This window comes from Manduca sexta, chromosome 20, assembly GCF_014839805.1.
Source record: "Manduca sexta isolate Smith_Timp_Sample1 chromosome 20, JHU_Msex_v1.0, whole genome shotgun sequence".
Taxonomy (NCBI): domain Eukaryota; kingdom Metazoa; phylum Arthropoda; class Insecta; order Lepidoptera; family Sphingidae; genus Manduca; species Manduca sexta.
In genome coordinates, this window is record NC_051134.1 from 10,184,394 (window position 1) to 10,209,896 (window position 25,503).

At 36.6% G+C, this 25,503-nt stretch overlaps 3 protein-coding genes across 3 annotated transcripts; all 3 read right to left on the reverse strand.

The window, feature by feature from the left end:
• Nucleotides 1-15,492: 15,492 nt before the first annotated feature.
• Nucleotides 15,493-18,501, reverse strand: LOC115440673 (collagenase). Its single transcript, XM_030165084.2, has 5 exons — nucleotides 18,269-18,501; nucleotides 17,723-17,990; nucleotides 17,197-17,295; nucleotides 16,092-16,285; nucleotides 15,493-15,655 (listed from the first exon to the last, which is right to left on the reverse strand). The coding sequence occupies exons 1-5, from the start codon at nucleotides 18,455-18,457 to the stop codon at nucleotides 15,551-15,553; spliced, it is 855 nt and encodes a 284-aa protein (XP_030020944.2). The 5' UTR covers nucleotides 18,458-18,501; the 3' UTR covers nucleotides 15,493-15,550.
• Nucleotides 18,502-18,931: 430 nt separating this feature from the next.
• Nucleotides 18,932-21,853, reverse strand: LOC119189953 (collagenase-like). The gene is made up of 5 exons (XM_037440788.1): nucleotides 21,572-21,853; nucleotides 21,055-21,322; nucleotides 20,434-20,532; nucleotides 19,405-19,598; nucleotides 18,932-19,093 (listed from the first exon to the last, which is right to left on the reverse strand). The coding sequence occupies exons 1-5, from the start codon at nucleotides 21,836-21,838 to the stop codon at nucleotides 18,989-18,991; spliced, it is 933 nt and encodes a 310-aa protein (XP_037296685.1). The 5' UTR covers nucleotides 21,839-21,853; the 3' UTR covers nucleotides 18,932-18,988.
• Nucleotides 21,854-21,965: 112 nt separating this feature from the next.
• On the reverse strand, nucleotides 21,966-24,463 carry LOC115440674 (collagenase). The gene is made up of 4 exons (XM_037440789.1): nucleotides 24,055-24,463; nucleotides 23,526-23,793; nucleotides 22,885-22,982; nucleotides 21,966-22,064 (listed from the first exon to the last, which is right to left on the reverse strand). The coding sequence occupies exons 1-4, from the start codon at nucleotides 24,244-24,246 to the stop codon at nucleotides 22,035-22,037; spliced, it is 588 nt and encodes a 195-aa protein (XP_037296686.1). The 5' UTR covers nucleotides 24,247-24,463; the 3' UTR covers nucleotides 21,966-22,034.
• Between the last annotated feature and the right edge of the window lie 1,040 nt (nucleotides 24,464-25,503).

Sequence of the window (25,503 nt, forward strand, 5' to 3'; positions counted from 1 at the left end):
AATGTAACTCAAGAAATTGGGTGGTGTGGTTTTTATATTTAAGTATCCCTAGCAGAAATTTACGCCACATCGTTAAGTATGTATCGAGTAAGTTAACGCATAGTACACGTTAAATGATAGCATCCTTCAAAAAGAGTCACGTTCTGTTCAATGCACGCGTGCTTGTCAACCAGCGCGTTCCATACATATTGACACATGCTGGTCTATGGTTACATGATGCCTATTCGGAGTTTCCACGCGTGCGTCACGATGTTGTATTTTAGTTCCAAATACGCTCGCGCGGCGCTGTTTTGTTTTCCATACAAAAGTAAAGTTAAACTATTAGGTTCGAGATGATAACGCGTTCATTATTCCCGGCTATAATGCTCCGAAGACTATGAAATGCAGGGAGTATATAGTATTAGAAGCTTGGTCTAGCGAGACGGTAGATCTGTTTTTTGTTTCCGGAGCAATCTATTGCTAGGTCATTAGATTGGTAATCCCTTAATAATATCAGGCCTGTATTATATACTGTCCCGCTGTTGGACACGGGCCTCCTCTACTACTGAGAAGGAATAGGCCTTAGTCCATCACGCTGGCCTAGTGCGGGTTGGTAGACTACACACCCTCGAAAATACATAATAGAGAATTTCTCAGGTATGCAGGTTTCCTCACGATGTTTTCCTTCACCGTTAAAGCAAGCGATAATTCACAAAGAATACACACATCATTTTTAGAAAAGTCAGAGGTGTGTGCCCTTTGGATTTGAACCTGCGGACATTCGTCTTGGCAGTCCGTTCCACACCCAACTAGGCTATCGCCGCTCTCACGATGCCGTATTTTAGTTCCAAATACGCTCGCGCGTCGCTGTTTTGTTTTCCATACAAAAATAAATTTAAAGTATTAAGTCATGAGACGATAACGCGTTCATTCTTTCCCGGCCACAATGCTCCGAAGACTATAAAATGCAAGGAGTATGTAGCATTAGAAGCTTGGCCTAGCGAGTCGGTAGATCTGTTTTTTGTTTCCCGAGCAACCTATTGCTAGGTCATTAGATTAGTAATCCCTTAATAATATCAGCCCTGTATTATATACTGTCCCACTGTTGGGCACGGGCCTCCTCTACTACTGAGAGGGAATAGACCTTAGTCTACCACGCTGGCCTAGTGCGGGTTGGTAGACTACACACCCTCGAAAATTCATAATAGAGAATTTCTCAGGTATGCAGGTTTCCTCACGATGTTTTCCTTAACCGTTAAAGCAAGCGATAATTCACAAAGAATACACACATTATTTTTAGAAAAGTTAGAGGTGTGTGCCCTTGGGATTTGAACCTGCAGATATTGGTCTTGGCAGTCCGTTCCACACCTAACTAGACTATCGCCGCTTTTTAATTGGTAATCCCTTAAGGATTATATTAAAAAAAATGTGTTTCCTAATAAAAATACATCATATCAGCAACCGGTACGTCGTCCCACACCCCATTGGCCATAGCTATGACCTCATAATTCATCGTTCAACCCGACATTTCATCCTAAAAATATCCAATCCTAAAAAAATACAATTCGTTAAACCTATACTGATAAACGCGTTATTTATTGTCCCACTTATTTCACTGTCAAAGCAAAGTGTAAGCCATTAGTGTCGTGGCTTTTGATAAGCGATTTGTCAAATCGCCTAACTGCCCACAATAAACGTTATGGTATATCATAAAGGTCGGTCCAACTGTATGATATACGCTACTGGATCGTGGTGCGGTCTTCTTCATAGCTATAATATTATTTGATAGCTTCGTGATTAAAAAAAACATACTTAGAATCAATTTTCGTCGCGTCCTGGGTCTAGCAGCGACGTATATTGTGAATAGATGGTACTATGTTCGCAAAAAAAAAAAAGAATTTCGAAGGTGTGTGAAGTCTACCAATCCGCACTAGGCCAGCATGGTGGACTATGGCCTAATCCTTACCCAGTATTATATATTGGGAAAGTCTATACACACAGGGCTGATATTACTATTATTATTATGTTCGCATCGCAAGACATACTCCGTGCCGGTTTTTCTAGCATGATTCACCTGGATCTGGACACCTTAGAGGGGATTAAAGTCAGTTCAGTACAACTTATGCTATAAATTGTATTGCTTGGATTCCACATTAGAGAGAGCCAAGGGCAAGTGACAAAAAAACTTTATAACGTCGAAGTGGAGTGCAATAATTGCTGCCTATCCCTTCAAGAATAAAAAACGTGATTTAATTTTAACGTATGCATAAAAAGTATATTGAGCGTGATAAAAAGTAGCAGATATCGCTTATATTTGAACAGGCCCTAATCCAAAGCAATTTAACGATTTCGCAGCACATGTTAGCGATAAAAATATTTTTATCTATTTTTGGTATTAACTTTCATTGGTATTAAAAATATTTTTGAACGCTTATATTTTTGCGTAAGTGATATTTAGCGTGTTTTTATCGGTATTATGATCGTAACTAGAATCATGCTAAGAATACGTAATATTACTTAATGGCACAATTTGTATCTTATATGATACGGTTTAAGAAAACAAACACGTTTCATAAGTTCAATATTGGTAGACTGTGATTTGCCAAATGGGGAAACCTGTCTTATACTAATTTATAATTATACTAATTGTAATTATAATTAAACATAGACGTAGGCAAACTAATCTCTTTGTACCCAAAAGATTATTTTTTTAAGGCTTCTCCGCCGGGGACATCGGACAAAACCTACGAATGGGGTACTGGAAACCTCCGGCTTGGCGACTGCAGGGGCCCTGCGGAGAGTGGGGAAAGAAATGGGAGAAGGAATAGTGGGGGATTAATGGGAACTTTCTAGGATGGGCGGAGGAGAAATTTTCGCAGGTCCTTATAGGTCCAAATGCGAATTTCCAACCAACAGGCGCGCGCATTTAACTGTGTGACTAGGGCTGCTACAAATGTCCCTCTTCATGGACGTGCATTCGGTGTGAAAACCGAGCACACAAGACTTGTTCCAGGGGGGTAGTGGATATACTCACGGGCTTAGGGATAGACGTAATCCTGCATCTAACATTTCGCTAAACTTTTATCCGGTCCATGATAACAAAGGCTACTGAAGAAATAGCTACGTCCACGAATTTTGGGTAATCTAATTATATTTTAGCTTATTTTTATAGCAGTGTCCGATAATTTTGCAAGTGCTTGTATTGTTTATTTGCGTAAATATTTAGTTGAAAATAACGCATAGGCCGTTAAATACATCTTTAGCATGTAGATAGACCACGACTTGGATTAAATTATTATCAGTGACATGAAGTCCACAGCTAAAGATTTTTCAACGGGCCTATGAAAAGCGACCTGCATCCTCAAATAACGAATAATGAATCAACAATTGATAAGTTAACTATAAAAATATGACTATAAAGGTTATAACTATTAAAATTGCTAACACATATTAATTGATCCCAGTAATATTCTCTTGAGATTTCTATACATTAAAAAGACCCCCACAAGAGAAGTCTTGTGACGAAAAAAATTTTAACCTCCTTCCAAAAGCAAAAAATAATTTCACATAACAAGTAGACATTGAAAACCAATTTTGGAGTCGGTGCCTAATTAAAATTGCTAGTTAAGCTAGATAGAACCAACCCTTTAGAGCAACATATTTATCGATTTGTATTGTTTGTACAATAGCTGAACTATAATTAATCATTAAACCTGAAGTCTAACGTCGGTCAACGACCCGCGCGTCGTGACGTACCAAATCGATTATCTATTACTCATGTTGTTTATCTACTTGACGGCTTTGATGTGTTTGCTTTTTATTAAACTATATTACATTAGTGATTAGATTTCTAGTTGTATAATATGCGACCTTTATTTAGACATGGTCGTGGGTTTCTTATAAGCGTCAGATCGTTTGGATAGATACCATCAGAAGGTCTGTTTTAATACTTAATATTAATATACTGGCAAACGCAGCATTAGACGTTGGACGTCCACCTGCAAGGTGGAGAGCCAAGTTGATAAAGGTTACAGGATCACGTTGGATGCAGGCCGCTTTCGACAGGTCCGTCTGGAAATCTTTTGGGGGAGGCCTATTTGCAGCAGTTGACTTTATGTTCTTGATGATGATGATGATGATTAATATACAATGCATTGTTGTGTTCGGTTCGAAAAGCATTGTAGCGAGTGTAATTACTGACTGTCATCATTAACACCCTGAGACTCAACATCTTATGTCTCTGAGTGACAAGTGGCAGCTATAAAACGGTGGAGCCATTTTTTTTTTTAAAGAAGAAGAGTGACAAGTGTAGTGCCACACAGTACTTTCTAATTCAAACTTTTCTGTAATATTTGGTACTGTTTGTGGGAGATCTTATAACTTAACATCAGGCGAGCGGCATATTCGTCTCTTCATTTTATAGCAATTATAAAAATAATTTTTACAAAAAAAAAAATTTTTAACCTTCCAAAACCAAAAAATAATTTCACATAACAAGTAGACATTGAAAACCAATTTTGGAGTCGGTGCCTAATTAAAATTGCTAGTTAAGCTAGATAGAACCAACCCTTTAGAGCAACATATTTATCGATTTGTATTGCTAGTACTTCCTAATTGTTTTATTCTTTCATTCTCTTTTTCTTTATAATATTAATTATGTTTTGTGATAAATTCATCAACTTCGTTCTTTATTCGAACTTCATTAGCCTTCCAACTCCCTAACATGAACATTTGAAAGTTTTATAATGTTTGTTTGAAATAAGAAAAAGCAGCTAATTGATTTGTATATTCGACACATAGATTGAGTTCTAGTTAAACATAGGTACGGGTTGAGAGAGACTCATAGGTAGTCATAAGTTTTAGGTACGGGTTGTGAAATCCGAAAACTACTGCTAATTCCTTAGCAGGAAAAGACTTTCAGTCTTTTATACCAGACTAGGTGTTGCCTGGGGCTTCACCCGAGTAAAAACTTGTCCGAGTAAAACGCTAAAAGGGTTTCCCACGGCAATACCACGAGAAAATTCAGTCATTATAAATCTAAAATGTTGACGCTTTTTGAACCCAATGGCATCTAAATTGATGACCAGTACAATAAAATTCCTGCTTACGCGAACCAATCAAGCAAAGAACAGCTCGAAGGTCGCACAACAATCTCTTTCTTCATTAATAATCGAGACAAAGAGGGCCATAAAATATTCCGCAGTTACCGATCGCTGTTCTAGACTTTCTTAAGGTGCAGTATCATACTGAAATATAACGCTTTTTATTTCTTCCTATTTTTTGTTAATCTTTACTTCTTTGTACGGGCAAAATTGACAACATGGCAGTATCAGTTCATCTGTATTAATAATGACAAACAATAATAAATTGAAATTGAATTAGGTGGAAGTTATAATTTAAGAAAACTGACAAGTTTTCGATGATGACTTTGAAGATTGACAGAAATCGAAAAAAATATTTGGGGATAAAAAAAAACATATACCTTTATTCGCAAAGGGGTAGGTAGAGGTGCAACCAGGGCACCCTCTTTCAGCCACCTGTCTAGCCGTCTCACAGTGTGATAGAGGATAAGCCTATCACCATATCGGGAAAAGTCCTGACTCCAGAATGATACTAAGCAAAAAACCCAATATTACTTTGCCCGATACGAGATGCGAATCCTGGACCTCACATCGGTTTTATTCCGCCCACGCAATACACCGCCGAGGTAGCCAGAAAGAGCTCTAATAAAGACACAATTTCGATTTATTCTTTGCTCACCCTTAACGTTCGCTTAAATAACAGAAAAATTTAATAGAAAAATGAAGCATTCACGTGATCATTTAGAACTTAGGTTCAATCATTGCTCCACGGTAGAACATTATAAATCCGATTATGGAATTCCTCGTCTGCAGGGGATTATGAGTGAATAAGGTTGGAGTTGCAGTAACAGCGAGGAAGGAATTCGATACAATTTTAGTAGGACGGTGAAGAGATTGTACCTGGTCAGTTTTTTTATAGGATGGTCTGGTACTAAGTAAATAATACATCATCTGATACGGGATATTCAAAGCCTTTAAAGGTACATAATATTAGAGGATCATGAATTTAATCTTGGGTTTAAAGAAGGAATGAGAATTAGGGAAGTATAGTGCAGTTTACAACCGCTTGCAATAACAGGTCCCAATCTCAATCTTCAATCCGATTCCGAGAAAAGACTTTATTCTGAGTGGTCTATTTTTGAGATACATAGAACATAACAATTAATTCACAAAAAATGGCGATTAGTGGGTATACAATTCCCGCTTTTTGCCCGACGATCTGTGATGGATCCCTTTGTAGTTGTGGTTACCTTGATGATAATCTTCTACTCTCCCATTCCACAGCATAGGCCGCAGGTCGACCATGACTCAACACCCCATTTTAATCCATGGCGACGAGCTCCCAAATACGCTCAGCGCACTTCTTCCGCGAATAAGGCGACCCACATAAATAACCTAATTTTCTATTCACCTACCTTCAGTTATATTTATAAGTATTCCTTACCGAAAACCGGAGAATATTCGCGGAACTCCCAGGGACACCGAGTAAGTAACCCTTTTAATAAAACACGTGACAGTTTATTCCAACGTATCTGAATTTTTTGCCAAAGTTTGAAACTTTTTGTATGAATTTCGTAGTATAAAATACCCTTTTATTTTATAATCGGCTTACGTGAAATTAATGTGAACGTCCCTTTAGTTGATTATACCTTCGCACACCCTGGTCTAATAGGGTGTAGAATATAATCTACTTTAACCCCTATAGGATATTTTTTTGAATTAAATCTCTAACATTTATCAACTATAATTTCTAGTTTATTGGTAATTCGGATGGGGTTGTAAGTTGCGTGTATGGTTAGGGGACGCAATAGAAAACCTGTTCTAAGAGTTGTCAACTAAAGGCTGTTTTTAATAAACGATTCCAATATTAGTCTTCTATCAGGTCCCGAGAATAGACCAATAAAATGACGTCATTTGTAAGCATGTCCGCAAATATTTGTTGTGATTAGTCAGTTTTCTCGATTGGAAAAAATGATTTGGATAGATTTGATAACATTGGTACAGCAATTTTCACCAAGAGTGAAAAGTAACTATAACTTGACATCCCCGACAATGCGAACATTTCCCTTCCTTCTCCCCTCCACCAATACTAAAAGAAGGCTCTTATTCTTCCCCACCCTCCCTTGACCAAATTTCTTACCAGCTTTACCAGTAGTGTTCCGGTACAACTCCCATCATTTTACAATGGAGGAGCAACATATCAAATAACTGACGTTGCCCGCCCCCCCACCATACGCACACAACCTAATTATTAACTCACATCATCCCTTCATCCATCCATACATCATCGATACATTTGTCGCAAAAGAAAAAAAAATGCTATATAATTTTCAAATTACGGTTTTAGTAGAAAACATTAGATCCATCATATTTTATCACATGAATTTTGAACGAGGAATTTGGTGAGGAAAACAAAATGATTTTTTTGGTCAGGCTAAAATACAGTCAGGTAATACTGTCATCACTTTTCATCATTTGCAGTCAGACACACCGCGAACTAGCGACCGTATTTAAACTTACATGCGAGCGGTAAAGGAGAGAACAAGTTCGAATAGACCAAAGATTTCTAAGATTATAGAGAGCGGTCAGCGGACATTGGCATTGGCGAAGATTGTCATACAACTTGCGCTCATTGAGTAATCATCGCATCAATCTAAAATGAAAGAGCAAAACACCAATGTAAAATTCTTGATATTTATTTTCATATTTTGATTTGCAGGTTTTTATTTTTCTTATGAGTATTTTCTATAAATATAACATTTTGACTGCCTCAGTGGCGTAGTCGTAATGCATGCGCAGTACGGCAGCGCTCTCAAGTCTTGTGTTCGAATCCCGAGTCGGGCAACGTGATATTTGGATTTTTCTACTGAGTCATACAGATTTTAAACTGTATTACCAAATATATCGAAGCTGGGTATGATGTATTTGTTTGCGTTTGCCTACGATTTCGGCTTCTTTATATTTGGTTCGTAAATATTGAAAATAAGTAAGTTATCTCCTTCTAAGCTTACTCTATACTTCAATCTGTTCAGTACTTCAACCATGAGTGCAAGAGCTTCGAATTTTTATTATGGATCCCTAAAGTAAGTACTGACAGCCGTACTCGAATATTTTTTGCCACCTTTTACATACCACTATTTACTGTTGTACTTTTGTTTCCCAATTCGACGATAGTGGAATACAATTTTTTTGGTGCATGTTTTTCGGTACGTTGTGCCGGCGGCGTCACAGGCCGCAGTCATTCACTCTCTTCACGCTTGGTTCGATTGTATGCGGAGTTAGGAAAGTATCGGGGTAATTATAGAGATTGCAGTATTTTTTATTCATGTTTGATATTTGTATGAAGTGTAGATTTGGTGTTTTATTAATTTTCGTTCATGTGGTCAGTGACAAGACTAAGGGACAATTTTAAAAATAATTTTTAGGCCATATTAGGCGTGTCTTAGTTGTTAGAATACCCATAAGATACTAAGATCAATTATTTTTTTAATACAAAATATTTAAGCATGTTACCGAGCTTTGTTGAGTTTGTATCAACTCAACAAAGCACATAAATTGGCTTCATAAAATTTTCGTTTTTATATATTAAAATATTTATATTAATTTCGTACTATCTGATATCCTACTAATTCCTTTAATATTATGTTTAAAGACGGTGATAACTCATCATCTACCAGAACTAAAATCCAAAAACCTCCCAAACATCTCCATGAAAACTAAAACCAAAAATCTCAAAGCCTACTCTCACCTTTAGTAAATCAACACGCCACTCCGAATGTTATTTGAATGTGTTCCATTTGGCCATTCCGCCATCGAGAATGGCAGGAACGGCAAAAATGCCACAGCAATCGTTTTGAGCTGGCCAACAGTTGCGCGCGAACCCTAACGTGTCTCGATGATTGCGTTTTTTTTCTGACACAAATAAAACATTGGCCAAACTAGAACGGCTTTTTGAGTGAGCTAAATGTCTTTTCAGATGTACGGTTCTGTTTTGTAAAAAAATATTTAAAATAAATATAATATATCGATTTGTTTTATTCTTTGTAGATCACTATACATATTCAAGAATTATGTATTGCTGGTGATAGCGTATATTTTATATCTGCTCGCATGTGACCACTGTACACATTGTGTTAAAACCTCGATAGTGGCCCACGTAAGTGTGTCGGCTTCCGAGATCAGCCTGTGTATATCCGGTTCCAACAGGCCAGCATAATTATGTCGACTGCCGAGGGGTAATCATCTCTCGTCAGTCGACATTCTATTGGACCCCATTCTATTTACCATCAAGTACAGTGGGGTCACTTTACTATGCACGTATAAAAAATATTGTTTTTCATTTGTACACACTTTGTCATCACTTTTAAGTCAATCCTATAATCGATCAGACAGCCCTTGAGTTGCAGGGAAGGTATTCGATATATTTCTAACTACATTATTAGAGCTAAAATCTCAGAATAAATGTCCGAGCCGGCATCAGCCCGTCTTACTTACCTATACTCCTACGTCTCCCAAGAAAGTCACAGTCCAGCTTAGGCTAAACAAAAGTAACCACAAACTGCTTTTTAATCATCAGAAACCATACATCTAATAAAAAACTAATCTGTAAAAAGCCGGCGAGTCCAAACAAAAACGCAATAACTTGATTTGCGTCAGGCCAGACTGACGGACAGATGCACCGCCGCTGACGGGCGGTAACGAGCCCTGAATTAGATTCCAGCGACGACACTAATGATTGTAAACGAGTTTTGTGTCCACGCATATTACATGAGGTTTGAAGAGGGCTTTTTATAGACCCGTTGAGGTTTAATTGGATGTAGAAAAAATTCGGTATTAGTTTTTGTGATATTTCAAGTAACTAAGCATACATGTGGATAGAAACAATTGTAGGTATGTAAATAAATAAGCACCCATTCTTTTGGGAATTTTTAGAAAATTTCTAAAATAGCGCATTATATAGATATTTAAAGCCTTATATAGGTATCTCAGATATTTCGGGCCCCATATTCACTGTGTTAGCCCAAAAAACTTATAAAACTTTCATAAGATAGTTACATTCTTACATATTATAAAACAAAGTCCTCCGACTGCTTCTGTTTGAACGTGATAAACTTAAAAACTCTCTAACGGATTTCGGTGAAATTTGGTACAGATATAGTTTAAAAGCCTGGGAAGGACATGGGCTACAATATATTTATCCCGCAAAAACTCTTTCACCCAACCGAACTTATGAGCAAAAACTTCTTATAATAAAACATAATTTAATAATTCGTAAATAAAAAATAACTCAGCAAACTCCCTAAATAAATAACAAGGACATGCCTTTACTAATACATAGTTATACACTTCAGAAGTTAGGTATAGCGTAATCCAATTCGGAGTACGTTAGCCGAGCTTTGAGCTTTGTGATAGTGTTAGCTAAAACTAAGCCCGCCGACTACAGCCTTTGTCAAAGTGTAAAAGTTTATGATTTTCTCAAAGTTCGCGGAATACATTTTGCTGCAGTTGAATGTTGTGAATCTAACGGTTAGATTAAAATGGGAAGCAATGCTATACATAAATTTGGAATTAATTCCCTGCATCGGTGTTCTTCGAGTGCTATGACTTGTCCTTTAACGGAGGCTTGAGAAGAGTGCTCACCTCCAGGTAGGTAATGGCTTGCTGTACCTCTGACATTGCAAAGTCCATGCACGGCGGATGCTTATCATCAGGCGAACCGCTAGCTCATTGCATACTAACTGTAGTATCTTAAGGCTTGTTTTGCTATGTTTAAGTAAATGCTATCCTGCAGTTAACGTATAAGACAGTTAATGCTGAATGCACTTGTTCCTTTGCTGTTTATTTGGGGATTTGAGTTTTGTATTTGGTCGGCTTATATTATATTCGACGATCAGTGTTTCCTCAGACATTGTAAAAAAGGCCCTTAGTGTTTATAGGGTGTATTTATTTATTCACAATTGTACTTGGAAGCTGTAATAAGACATCTATGATATATTTAGTAATAAAGTTATTGTGAGAGATTATTTTAATATCACCGCAGACCACATTATATTTTAATGCACAGTTTATATTTTGACGGTTATTTTAAAGAATGCAAAATAAATACTTAAAATCAACGATGGATAATCTGCTTTTAAAAGCAAGATAAAATAATGTAAAAGTTTCGTTATAATAACAAAAGTATTCATCGATGAAAGAATTGCGATTTAAGTAGGCGCTAAGTTCCATTAAGGCTTTATGTAGCGGTTTATTTGAAAAGAAAATTTGTTGGTTAAAACTTAATATTCACTTTTAAATAAATTGGTGTGCAAAGCCTTTTTTTTTGCCAAATAGTTCACAGGTTATCTTATATAAAAATGTAATAAGCCAATGTCTGTACATTATTGATATTAAAGAAAAACTAATACGGGGGGGTTTTTATTAAAGCAAACAGAAGGCCACACAACAGATTTTAGTTTTTTTTATCAGTCTGTCTGTTTGTACACGCATCACGCAAAAACTGCTGCATGGAATTCAATGCAGTTTTCACCAATGTATCTTTAGAAGTCTTACTTAAAAGATAGGCTCCATTTTATTCCAGGAAAATATACAGAGGACCTTGTATCACTGAAAAACTATTTGGCACGGGCGGAGCCGCAAGTAAAAGCTAGTATTTAATAATAACAGAATTAACAAAAAATAGCAGTATGTTTTTGCACTAAGTACAAGACAAACAATATCAAAATCACAAATGATCTTGCCTTTGCGTTGGCCTTGTTAGGTAACCGAAATTTCTTTTATCAACATATCTTATAAATTAATATTTACACTAAGAGTTTTATATTAAGAAAAATCTAATGTTAAGTAGGTACAAACCTTAGAACCGTCGATGGTGTAGTTGTATTACAGTACGACTGCAGAGCTATGGTCTCGGGTCCAATCCCCGTGTCGGGCAGTGATATTGTTTTATTCTTACATCAGCCCGGTGTTTTAAAACTGTGCCCGATATGGCGTTAAGCCTCCTACCTCGTCATGACATGTTGAAAATTGTTTGTACTTGGTTTTTCGCTACCCAATATACAGGCCTCGCCTAGTTTTAGAACCCCTGGTAATTTTTGTATTTGATAATGATTCTTGTGATTTATTAAATAAGTGTAATAGTATTTCTGTTCAGGTGTACAAAAAAAAAATCTTGTTGCGCCTCTATCTACCCCTTCGGATATAAAAGGCGTGAGTGTGTGTGTAATGTGTAATAGCCCTGGCTGGTAGGTTTTTCTTAGTCTAGTGTTTTGTTTTTAACCTAATGTCAGTTTATAAATGAAAGGATTTCAAGCATCAATATATTTGAACTAAGTACTAGATTTGGTGTTCCGAACATTCACTGTGTTCAACTGAATTGAACTGGGGCCTTATTCTCTATCCCGCACGGTATTTTAACAGTGCGTAACAAGCACGTAACGCAACGCATCATGTTTAGGACTATAGAAATTTGACTTACAGAATACCATTCCACGCACATTTTTCGGAGATAACATGACACGGCCGCGTTACGCGTTTACACTATCATACAGAATAAGGGCCCTGCAATCCATCAAACTGACTTTAGTATAGTGTCAATATTGACAGCTTGTGGTTGGGTAAGAGTGGCGCTCATAATATAAGAATTCGAGTTTAAGTTTAAACCGGGACGTGAATAAAAAATATTAGTCAAACAAGTAAAATTATTTGTTGTTCAAGTGAATAAATAGGTTATAACAGTGACGTTTTGGTTGCCATTTTAGTTCAGATTTTGAACAAATAGTTTATATGGACGTTCGTGTCTATAGAATATACGTCAATTATTTCAAGTGAACAAACTCTGAATATTATTTCCCGTATTCTACAGTGTCTATAAGCAAATCATCAATATACAACGTGGTACGGTGATAACTCGTAGTAATCTCTCATGTCTGATCGTAAGAAGCGACTCAATGAACTAGTGAGAGTGAATTACGTCGAATTATACTGTGCGCTCGTAAAAAATGCGTTCCCTTTTATAGCAACATTTGGTTGGATATTTGTAGCCCCTACTGTTTAAAATTATGTTTAAATTATAAAAAAACACGTATCTATCATATATTATTATAAACTTATAGTATTCTGACGATTGTAGGAATATGAAAATATTTTTTTTTGTTTTTGGGTATATTTTTTTATATATTTTTAAGTCAGGCTTGCGAGCGTCGTATAAAGGAAGCCCAATCGCTTCAGAAACACGTATAAAATAAGTGTAACGTACCAACTCAACATTATAGCGTTATAACGATGAGTACAATCGTATTTCCCTCTACGATTATTTTAATCAAGTGTATTACAAATTCTGGTTAAATTAATTTATTTATAACTCTATTTCACACATTTATATCAGAAATAAAATAACATTTAATCGACATTTCAAAAAGAAAACACCAATTACAATGGTAGGGGATTCAGCCTTATACGTTCGATAATAAACATATCCCATGTTTTATTGAAAATTATTCGGAATAAAATTCGCCAGTATGTATGCAGTAAAAAATATATCTTGAATTTGTATATTCTTACATATACATGATATAAAATCGTAATGGAATGCATATATTTACTGCGTTACGACGATACTATATTGTTATATCTCACTAAGAAAGCCGTAAGAAAGTACGATAGCCTTGTAAAACGCACTGCGAAAATAAAGGCTTGCAAGTTTTGAACAGGCGTCCCTGCAATCTAGACCGAAGAGAATCAGCGCATAGGATACTGGAATCCCTTGGCTTAGCGTCTGCAGGGTCCTGGAGAAAAGTTAGGAAGGAAATGGGGGAAGAAAGTATAACGGAAAGATAAGCGGAGGTGAAAAGAATGACAATGTCTGCGGGCCCTTATAGGCCTCAATGCAAAACAACCACGAGGTATGCACACTGAACAGTCTGATTAGGACCGCAGCAAATGTCACCCTGTGTATGGGCGTTCGGTTCGAAGACCAAGTGTTCAAGAAATGCCACGGATGGGTAGATCATCAGGTTACCACCAGGAGCAAGATCATTTTTCCATGCTTATGTAAAAAGGAATTGAAAATTGAACCCATCACCAAGACCACAGCTTTACCCTTCCACTAAACCAAAGCTGCCACAAATTATGAACTCGAATTTTCAAAACAGACCGTAGCAAGATTCAATGCTGTTAATTTGATATAATTAAAATTCCTTTATCTCAACCTTTTCTCATAAACGAGTCTGTAGCAGACCTATCAAAATGTTTATTAAATTTTTAATTAAAAAGCCTTAGTTTACCTGGCTTATCTTCGAATTTGCTTTAACTTTTACTTGCTCCCAAAATGATCTTTGTATACAAACGTGTCTGCTTAATACTATTTGTGAATTTTGTTATTTTAATTAATGTAATACCATTAGTCCTTTTTTAAGCAATTAAATGTCTCTTTGTAATTTAATAATAAGACGAATTTAACAACAATTGATGCTCGTCTGATGATAAATGACGCCTTGAAAATAATAGGTCTTTGCAAATTTAGCAGTGGGTGGGATTCCGTTCCGTTATCATCCTGACAAATAATATAAGTCTTATAATGCCCAGTAACTACATTGGCTATAACATCCTTGGAAATTGAAACAAAATAATGCTGCTTAGCGGCAGAATGAGCTATTAAGACGTTGCCCCTAGCATAACTGTGCCCTTGTATTTTTAGGTGCTATCTATTCAAAATTTATAATATACTGAGAAAAACACATCATCATTCCATATTATATTTGGATTTCCTCAAGTTCTTTTACGACACGGCAACATGACCTCACTGCACGTGCTGGTAAGTGTGGGATTCATAGAATGTCGACTGACGAGAGATGATTACCCCTCGCAAGTCGACACAATTATGCCGGCCTGTTGGAACCGGATATACACGGGCTAATCCCGGAACGCTACATACTTACCTGGGCCACTATGGGCTTTTAATATCTTATGTACGATGATCGCTAGCCGAGCAGATATAAAATATATCCTACCACAAGCAATGACGGGTTTTATCATCTTTACAGCTAATATTAATTTGCAATCATCACTGTCATGCTGAGACGAATGTTCGCAGGTTCAAAACTCAAGGGCGGACACGCCTGACTTTTCTAAAATTATTTGTGTATTCTTTGTGAATTATTACTTGCTTTAATCTTCGTCGTGAAGAAACCTGCATGCCTGAGAAATACTCTATAGGAATTTTGAAGGTATGTGAAGTCTGCTAATCCGCACTAGGCCAGCGTGGTGGACTAAGGCCTATTCTTTCTCAGTAGTAGAGGAGGCCCGTGCCCAGTAGTGGGAAAGTATATAATACAGGTTTAATATTATTATTATAACAATATAAAGAAATTAACATAAGTACCTAATTTTCAAGTTATCCTTATTGTATTTAGTATAATTGATCCAAACAAAGTCATTATAAAAAAGTTTTATTTGACACCATTTAATTTTCAGTTCTGTATTCGTTGTCATCACATTCGCGATTGAATCCAAGGTACGTAGGATGTCACACGCGCATACCCTGCAGGTCTTCCTGCTTGGCAGCCCAAACCTGATACGAATGAAGTAACTCCAATCTGCAAAACATACGTCTTTAAATGTAAGTCATAAGATACTTGATTTATTCGTATTAAAACCCGAAAGGATGCAGGGTTTACTATTTCTATAATTAAAATTGGCAGACAGCCGGAGAATTAAGAAAATAATTATGAGATCAATACATTTCAATAAATTAAACAAATAAAGATACTATGAAAAATTATGGATAAATAATCTGGGTATTATCTGTTGGATCAGATAGGATAAATGATTTGAATTGAAAAATATCCGCGAGTTAAATTTGCCGAAGTTTACCTGTTGAAGGGCTGTGAGCTTATATCAAATACGCACTCACCTGCTCGCAACCTTTTGATACCTTTCGAAATCCACATAGTATTACGAACGAAACCTACAGATTCATACAAATGAAAAAGACAAGAACTGGCATCACCAAGCGAATGGTACAATACTGACCAGCACAGGTCTTCCGTCGACAAAAGTGGACAGTGGACCACCAGAGTCACTTTGACAGGGCCCAATGTGGCCCACACCGCTGGTACATATTGTAGAGGGGAAAACATGAGCAGGATAATTCAAGAAGCACTCTATATTGTCTATCACGTTCACAAACACGTGGCTCAGGTACTGATGGACGTAGATTCCGGACACTGAAATCAAATGTAAATCAGGCATATTAGTGTATAGTAACTAACATATATCTACTATTGCTTATAGGTATGGTGGCTAGATAAACATGCATAGCTATATACATTTCTGGTTCTTTCAATATTACGACCGAATTCCATACTTATGTACGGTCGACGCAACATCCCTTTTCAACGGTGCTTGTGAATATTCTTGACAATTCACGGAAGGACAGACAAAAACCCATAGGTTTTCTTAACCTGGGAATCGATCCCACCCCCTTTCCTACTAAGACCACTAGACCAAGGAAGCGACAAAGCAATGTTGCAATAGTTGTAAAAATCTTATCTGTGGGAATTATTCATAAATTTAAGCGCATTAATCCCTTAGTGTAATTCCCTCATTCATTTAATTAATCAGTGACGTTGTTGGGTTTTAACATATTAAAATTAGATAGGAACATTTATCGATATAGGTATGAAAGTACAGGAAAATGCCACACCAGTTCAATTTGTATAGAGTACTCAAAATTAATATTTTGATATGAATATGAATTTGAATTCTGAATATGAATATGAATTCATAAGAAAAAGATCCCAGATATTTAAAATAGCATGAATTCCCAATTCCAAAAAGAAAAATATGTAAGTACTGTACTTTTTTTCTAGCGTAACGTACTCAGTAATGAAATTTGACTTGTAATGTTCAAAAACTCATCGGCTCCCCTTTACTTCACTCTCTCCTTTAAAATTAATAGATCTGTAGAGATCTTTAAAATCAAACAAACGTAAAAGTTTTAAATATTTGAGACAAATAGAATCAAATGTTGATGCATTTACAAAATGCTTCTACTTTTATTTTAATGTTTTTATATAATATTGTAGCAACAATTAAAATTCGTAATTAACGCCTGAAAATTTGGAAATACACTTACAATCACCAAGTCTTCCGAAGCCAGACGCCCACGCCCCGCGGCCGGCGAAGCTATCGTGGATCAAGGAGCCAGTGGGCAAGTCGATAGCTTGAATCACAGCTGAAAATGAGTCGAAGTTCATCTTGTGTTTCTTACACTACATAATAATAATACAAAAATATATATATAAACGGATGTACTACACAGAGTGATTCCGGACCGGGACACATTTACGTGAGCAGCTATAGCGGGTTCTAAACCATGTGCGTGGTAGTCCATCGTGGTATTCGTATACATACAAGTATCTTTGCACCAAAGCAAAAGTTGAAAAATTGGGAAAATAGTTTTCAAAATAATAGTTACCATGTAAAAAAAACCTATCGCGAAATCACTCCCAAATTCAAATCCGGAGAAATCGAATGTTTCTTGCAATCCTAATTAAAAAAAAATATTGGCCGTTACAAAAATCGAACTCAAAACATGATTAATTTTGTGATGACTCTAGGCCGAGAAGACGATCTCTTAATAATAAAAAAATAAAACATACGTGTAAACGGTATCCAGCTCAGATAGATCATAGCTATATCATTGATGAGGTTTCTATGATTGTATTGTTCATGGATTTCCACGTTAGTTGAGTTGACTCTGACGCCCCCAGTGAAGAGACGCGTGCTGCCCAACACTATGGTTACGCCAAGTGCACTATCCCGGCCGTCGAACCAGCAGTGGGCGGCTGTTATTGCTCTTGTATGGGATATCAATGAGGAGCCGCAGACTGATGTCCAACCTGATCGCAATGCAATCAACAGACCACCCTGTGATGTGGAAATATTTAAGCGACAATAAACATTTGCATTCCTATTCTTTTGCTTTATTATTGTATATGGCTCATCGTTGCGTCCATATTGTGTTTATATGGGCGATGATTACTTACCTTTAAGTAGATCATCTGCTTATAGCAAAGGAAAAGACATACACAGACGATAAGAAATTTTAGAATGGGAAAATTATATCCTTCTTTTTTACATTAAATGTTGTTATTTATACACAACTGAAATTAAGATATGTAGGTAGTACATGGATTGAAACTTACAATGTAAGGATGAGCACCCAGCGGCGCTGGAGCGCCGCCAGTGATCCTCGCGCCATCGAAGTCCCTGGCTAGTTCTGCCTGTCTTATACTTTCTGCTAACTTGATGCCAACTTTCCTGTGGTAGCCATAAGGCTCGTCCGTAGGTAGTGCAGTCGCTACTGCGGCCACCACCAAAATTGCTAGTTTCATTTCGAATAGGTGGACTAGAATGTTTATCTCCAAATTCCGGATGCTCTTTTATATTCGGTCAGCTGTTATCATCATTGACTTAATAATGTTAAAGGTAGCTGCTTAAGATATAATTTGAATAGATAATGTTTGTATAGGCCATCAGTATCTGATTAATAATAATTGTTAATGCAAGACAATATACTGATAGCTTTGTGTTTGAAGAATTATCAAATCTCGAGTTCTGTTTAAAAATGAGGGGAGTAAAAGTTGGTGTTACATGTTTATGTTTATATGTATCTGTATGTTTGCTTCTGAGATTTTTCCTCCCAAATCAATTAACTGATTTTGGTGTGGCATTTTTTAAATTATTACACTTGTTCCACACCTTGGACGGAATCGGCTATCATCCTACGCGCCTATAGGATGCCTTTTTTAATTACCTAATTCTAAAGTATCGTTATTGTGCTTAATAGAGGTCTCAAAACTACATAATTTAAAATAAAAAGTTTTATTTGTCTCTATTTCACTTTTAATTATTGTTCTGTAACATCACATGCGGAGCTGAATCCAAGGTATGTAAGATGTGACACGCGTGTACGCCGCAGGTCTTCCCGCTTGGCAGCCCATAGCTGATCCGAATGAAGTAACTCCAATCTGCAAATTATACATACGTCTTTAAATGTAGGCTGACAAGTTTTGAAGAACTTATGCGTACTAAAACCGGAATGGATGCATGGTTTACTATTACTATAATCAAAATAGTCAATCAGCCGGTGAAGTAAAGAAACAATTTCAACAAATTAGACAAATAAAATTCCCAAGATAAATAATAGGGTAAATAATTTAAAAGACTGGGGACTGTGGGCTCACCGCAAATACATTATTGAAATTGAAACATCAACCATCCATGAAAATCTTATCTAAGTCCACTAGTAGTATCATCACGTGGATGGTAAAATACTGACCAGCACAGGTTTTCCGTTGACAAAGGTGGACAGTGGACCACCGGAATCACTTTGACAGGGCCCAATATTGCCCACACCACTGGTGCATATTGTAGAGGGGAAGACATTAGGGGGGTAGTGTGAGGAGCACTCATCATTGGTTATCACGTTCAGAAACACATGGCTCAGGTACTGATGGGCGTAGATTCCAGACGCTGAAATCAAATGTAAATCAGGCATATAAGTCTATAGTAACTAACATACGCTATGCATTTTTGGTACGGTGGCTAAATATACATACATAGCTATATATTACTGGTCCTTTAAATATGATGCCAAAATTCTACGCTAATGTACGACCGATGCAACATCCCTTTTTAACCGTGCTGAGAATCGAACTTATATTTAATATGCCCTACCGGCTGCCACTAGAAAAAGGATGCGACCAAGCAATGTTGCAATAATTGTAAAATTGACTTTATCTTTGGGAATGATTCATAACATTATTAAACGTGTTAATCTATCAATGACGTTGTTAGGTTTTCACATATTACAATAATATAATTAATGTTAATTTAATAAGATGGATGCTCTCCAAATTTTATCGGTACAGGTATGTAAAGTACAGGAAAATGACACACCAATTATAATTGTATAGAGTACCCACAATTCATATCAAGTATTTCTAAGGACAAGTTCTCAGATATTTAAATGTGGCATAAATTTCCAATTCTAAAATTCTAAAAAGGAAAATACGTACTGTACTTATACTAGTACAAGGTAGGTACTTAGTAATGCAATTTGACACATAATGATCAAAAACTCATCATAATAAAACTAATCGACTTCATCCTTTAAAATAAATAGATCTGACCTTTAGAATCAAAAAAATCTAAACAAATTATAAAAAGTCGAATACAATCAAATGTTGATGCATTTACAAAATGCTTCTATATTAAATATTTTAATATTGTAGCAAGAATTGAAATTCGAAATAGAGGTCTGAAAATTGGGGAAAAACTTGAAAGGTGTGATAAATTATACACTTACCATCGCCCAGTCTTCCGAAGCCAGACGCCCACGCCCCGCGACCAACGAAACTATCGTGCATCAAGGAGCCAGTGGGCAAGTCGATAGCTTGGATCACAGCTGAAAATGAGTCGAAGATCATCTCGTGTTGCTTACACTACATTTTAATGATAATAAAAAAAAAATATTTAAACGAATGGTCACAGGCTTATCCAGGAACGGGACGTAGTTACGTGAACTATTATAGCGGGTTCTAAATCATGTGTGTGATAGTTAATCGTGGTATCCATAGGGATATAGAGATACAAGTATCTTTGCACCAGCGACGTTGCAGAAATTGCTTAAAAAAAAAATATACCCCGTAATTTTTTAAATATTATCACTTATGACTCACGCCTCTGTAACAATGACTTGCAGAAGCACAAAGAAAACACTATATTTCTCCGAACTTACCCCTAGCACGTGATGTTAATGTCAATTGTATCGCAAAATTACTCACAATTTCATATTCAGAGAAATCAAATGTTTCTTACAACACTAACTAAAAAAAATTGTTGGTTGTTGCAGAAATCGAACACCAAACATCATTGACATTACGAGAAGACGATCGCTTAATAATAAAAAAAATAAAAATACACATACGTGTAAACGGTATCCAGCTCAGATAAATCATAGCGATATCATTAATGACGTTTCTGTGGTTGTATTGTTCATGGATTTCCACGTTAGTTGAGTTAACTCTGACGCCCCCAGTGAAGAGACGCGTGCTGCCCAACACTATGGTTATGCCAAGTGCAGTTTCCCTGCCGTCGAACCAGCAGTGGGCGGCTGTTATTGCTCTCGTATGGGATATCAATGAAGAGCCGCAGACTGATGTCCAACCTGATCGCAATGCAATCAACAGACCACCCTGCGATGTGGAAATATTAAAGCGACAATAAGCATTTGCATCCCTATTATTTTTCTTTAGTAAGGCTCATTGTTGCATCCATATTGTTTTTGGAATTGTGGGTATATGGGTGATTAACTTATCTGCAAATGGCCCATCTGCTTATAGGAAAGGAAAAGAGATTTAAGAAGGAGAAAATGATATCCATCTTTTTTTACTGTTAATGTTGTTATTTTTACACAACGGAAATTAAGATATGTTGAAACTTACAATGTAAGGATGAACACCCAGTGGCGCTGGAGCGCCGCCAGTGATCCTCGCGCTATCGAAGTCCGTGGCTAGTTCTGCCTGTCTTATACTTTGTGCCAACTTGATGCCAACTTTCCTGTGGTATCCATAAGGCTCATCCGCAGGCAATGCGGTCGCTACTGCGGCCACCACCAAAATTATTACTAGTTTCATTTCGAACAGGTGGACTAGAATGTTAATCTCCAAATTCCTGATGCTCTTATATATTCGGTCAGCTGTTATCATCATTGACTTAATAATGTAAAAGGTAGCTACTTAAGATATACTTTGATAAATAATGTTTGTATGCAATCAGTATATGATTAATAATAATCGTTAATGCAAGACAATATACAGATGACTTTGTGTTTGAAGAATTATCAGATCTCGAGTTATATTTAATAACGAGGGGAACACAGAAAGGTGTTAACATGTTTAAGGTGGCTCAGGTACTGATGGGCGTAGATTCCAGACGCTGAAATCAAATGTAAATCAGGCATATAAGTGTATAGTAACTAATATACGCTATGGATTATTGGTACGGTGGCTAGATATACATACATAGCAATATATATTACTGGTCCTTTAAATATGATGCCATAATTCTACGCTAATATACGGCCGATGCAACATCTCTTTTTAACTGTGCTGAGAATCGAACTTATATTTAATATGCCCTACCGGCTGCCACTAGAAAAAGGATGCGACAAAGCAATGTTGCAATAGTTGTAAAATTGACTTTATCTTTGGTAATGATTCATATCATTATTAAACGTATTAATTTCTCAATGACGTTGTTAGGTTTTCACATATGTACATAAAAATAATATAATTAATAAGATGGATTCTCCACAAATTTTATCGATACAGGTATGTAAAGTACAGGAAAATAACACACCAATTCTAATTGTATAGAGTACCCACAATGCATATGAAATATTTCTAAGGAAAAGTACTCAAATATTAAAATATGGCATAGATTCCAAATTTTAAAAAGGAAAATACGTACTGTACTGATTCTAGTACAAGTTACTCAGTAATGAAATTTGACACGTAATGCTCAAAAACTCATCATAATTAACCTAATCGACTTCATCCTTTAAAATAAATAGATCTGACCTTTAGAATCAAAAAAATCTAAACAAATTATAAAAAGTCGAATGCAATCAAATGTTGATGCATTTACAAAATGCTTCTATTTTAAATGTTTTAATATTGTAGCAAGAATTGAAATTCGAAATAAAGGTCTGAAAATTGGGGAAAAACTTGAAAGGTGTGATAAATTATACACTTACCATCGCCCAGTCTTCCGAAGCCAGACGCCCACGCCCCGCGACCAGCAAACTATCGTTCATCAAGGAGCCAGTGGGCAAGGCGATAGCTTGGATCACAGCTGAAAATGAGTCGAAGATCAGCTCGTGTTGCTTACACTACATTTTAATGATAATAAAAAAAAATATTTAAACGAATGGTCACAGGCTTATCCAGGAACGGGACATAGTTACGTGAACCATTATAGCGGGTTCTAAATAATGTGTGTGATAGTTAATCGTGGTATCCATAGGGATATAGAGATACAAGTATCTTTGCACCAGCGAAGTTGCAAAAATTGCTTAAAAATAATAGATACCGTGTGTCAGTCATAAGTGATAAAAAATTTAATTTTATCACTTATGAATCACGCCTCTGTAACTATGACTTGCAGAAGTACAAATAAAACACTATATTTCTCCGAACTTACCCCTAGCACGTGATGTTAATGTCAATTGTATCGCAAAATTACTCACAATTTCATATCCGGGGAAATCAAATGTTTCTTACAATACTAACTAAAAAAAATTGTTGGTTGTTGCAGAAATCGAACACCAAACATCATTGACATTACGAGAAGACGATCGCTTAATAACAAAAAAAATATATATTTAAATACACATACGTGTAAACGGTATCCAGCTCAGATAGATTATAGCGATATCATTGAGAAGGTTTATGGGATTGTATTGTTCATGGATTTCCACGTTAGTTGAATTAACTCTGACGCCCCCAGTGAAGAGACGCGTGCTGCCCAACACTATGGTTATGCCAAGTGCAGTTTCCCTGCCGTCGAACCAGCAGTGGGCGGCTGTTATTGCTCTTGTATGAGATATCAATGAGGAGCCGCAGACTGATGTCCAGCCTGATCGCAATGCAATCAGCAGACCGCCCTGTGATGTGGAAATATTTAAGCGACAATAAGCATTTGCATTCCTAATCTTTTGCTTTAGTAAGGCTCATTGTTGCGACCATATTGTTTTAGAATTGTGGGTATATGGACAACTGATTTAACTTCACGTAGATCATCTGCTTATAGGAAAGGAAAAGAGATTTAAGAAAGGGAAAATTATATCCTTCTTTTTTTTACTTTAAATGTTGTTATTTATACAAAACTGAACTGAAGATATGTAGGTATATGAATTGAAACTTACAATGTAAGGATGAGCACCCAGCGGCGCTGGAGCGCCGCCAGTGATCCTCGCGCCATCGAAGTCCGCGGCTAGTTCTGCCTGTCTTAAACTTTCTGCCAACTTGATGCCAACTTTCCTGTGGTAGCCATAAGGCTCATCCGCAGGCAATGCGGTCGCTACTGCGGACAACACCAAAATGATTACTAGATTCATTTCGAACAGGTAGACTAGAATGTTTATCTCCAAATTCCTGATGCTCTTTTATATTCAGTTAGCTATTATCATCATGACTTTATAATGTAGAAGGTAGCTACTTAAGATATAATTTGATAAAATCAATGAACTGGTTTTTATGCGGCGTTTTGTAATGTTGACGTCATCGAGAATGTTTTGAAGATCATTAGCTCATTTCCTACATTTACAGCTCCGATTGATTAAAAATTTAGTTTACTTCGGTACTGTTACTTCGGTAGTATTTCCAAGATGTGGAGGAAACCTTGAGCTGGAGCATAAAGTAATCAGAGGAATACCCAACTTTCCGGAAATTTACAGCAGATATAGCATGTTTAGGCTCATAATAAGTAAATGTTAAATTAAATACCTGATGACGACGAGGCCCATGGTGGAGAAAATAGTAAATAATAAAAAAAAAATTACAAAACCCGTGATACAAAAATCTCTGAAAAGTAAAATGTGTTTGTTTATTTATTAACTTTAATATAAGTAGTATTCTTTTTTAAGAAGTATTCGCATTATGTATTATTAAGTATTCCTGGGTTCGAATCCCGGGTCGGGCAAAGTGATATTCGGGTTTTTCTGCTCGGTATCAGCCCGGAGTCTGGAATTTGTGCCCGATATGGCGATAGGCTCGCCCCCTATCACATCATGGGACGGAACATACTTGGCGAAAAGTGGGTGCCCTAGTTGCGCCTCTGCATACCCCTTCGGGGATAAAATGCGTGATGTTATGTATGTATTCGCATTATGACAAGACTGACTCCAGTATAAACTGTTAACAGAGGGTACGTGGTATTAAATTCTTTGAAAAACCCCGTTCAAGTTGCTAATCAATCGCAACAGCTAAAATTTTCATGTTAATGTAATGATACAACGTGTTTAAAGTTTTTACACCTAAATATTTACATCAAACTAAAATAATTGTATTCACACGTTATTTGATTTGATTGATTCACGCAAATTGATGATGGATAAAATGTAGGCGACGTTCAATGGAACCAAGAATGAGAACCAGCTTGGTCTCGGGGACAACAGGTGACGTAGTAGTGGGCGGTCGGTGCGCCCGCGCACTATTGATACTACGAAGCCTGTATTATTGTTACATCCTACTGCTTATTGTCTCGCTACTTCTAGACTATACTTTTTATATAGGACTGTTACTTAGTGCTACTACCGACTATTTATTTTTATTTTTTTTTGTTTCACTGAAAAAGTGCTTTATTACTACCGCTC

Excerpts from the sequence above, each read along its gene's own strand:
- LOC115440674 (XM_037440789.1), bottom strand. The coding sequence starts at position 24,246 with ATGAATCTAGTAATCATTTTGGTGTTGTCCGCAGTAGCGACCGCATTG. Across the intron at positions 23,794-24,054 it reads TGGGTGCTCATCCTTACATT|GGCGGTCTGCTGATTGCATT; the intron begins GTAAGTTTCAAT and ends TCCACATCACAG. Across the intron at positions 22,983-23,525 it reads GAGCTGGATACCGTTTACAC|CTGTGATCCAAGCTATCGCC; the intron begins GTATGTGTATTT and ends ACTCATTTTCAG.
- LOC115440673 (XM_030165084.2), bottom strand. The coding sequence starts at position 18,457 with ATGAAACTAGCAATTTTGGTGGTGGCCGCAGTAGCGACTGCACTACCT. Across the intron at positions 17,296-17,722 it reads GAGCTGGATACCGTTTACAC|CTGTGATTCAAGCTATCGAC; the intron begins GTATGTTTTATT and ends ACTCATTTTCAG. Across the intron at positions 16,286-17,196 it reads CTTCGGAAGACTTGGTGATT|TGTCCGGAATCTACGTCCAT; the intron begins GTAAGTGTATTT and ends ATTTGATTTCAG.
- LOC119189953 (XM_037440788.1), bottom strand. The coding sequence starts at position 21,838 with ATGATGATAACAGCTGACCGAATATATAAGAGCATCAGGAATTTGGAG. Across the intron at positions 20,533-21,054 it reads GAGCTGGATACCGTTTACAC|CTGTGATCCAAGCTATCGAC; the intron begins GTATGTGTATTT and ends ACTCATTTTCAG. Across the intron at positions 19,094-19,404 it reads TCAACGGAAAACCTGTGCTG|ATTGGAGTTACTTCATTCGG; the intron begins GTCAGTATTTTA and ends TATAATTTGCAG.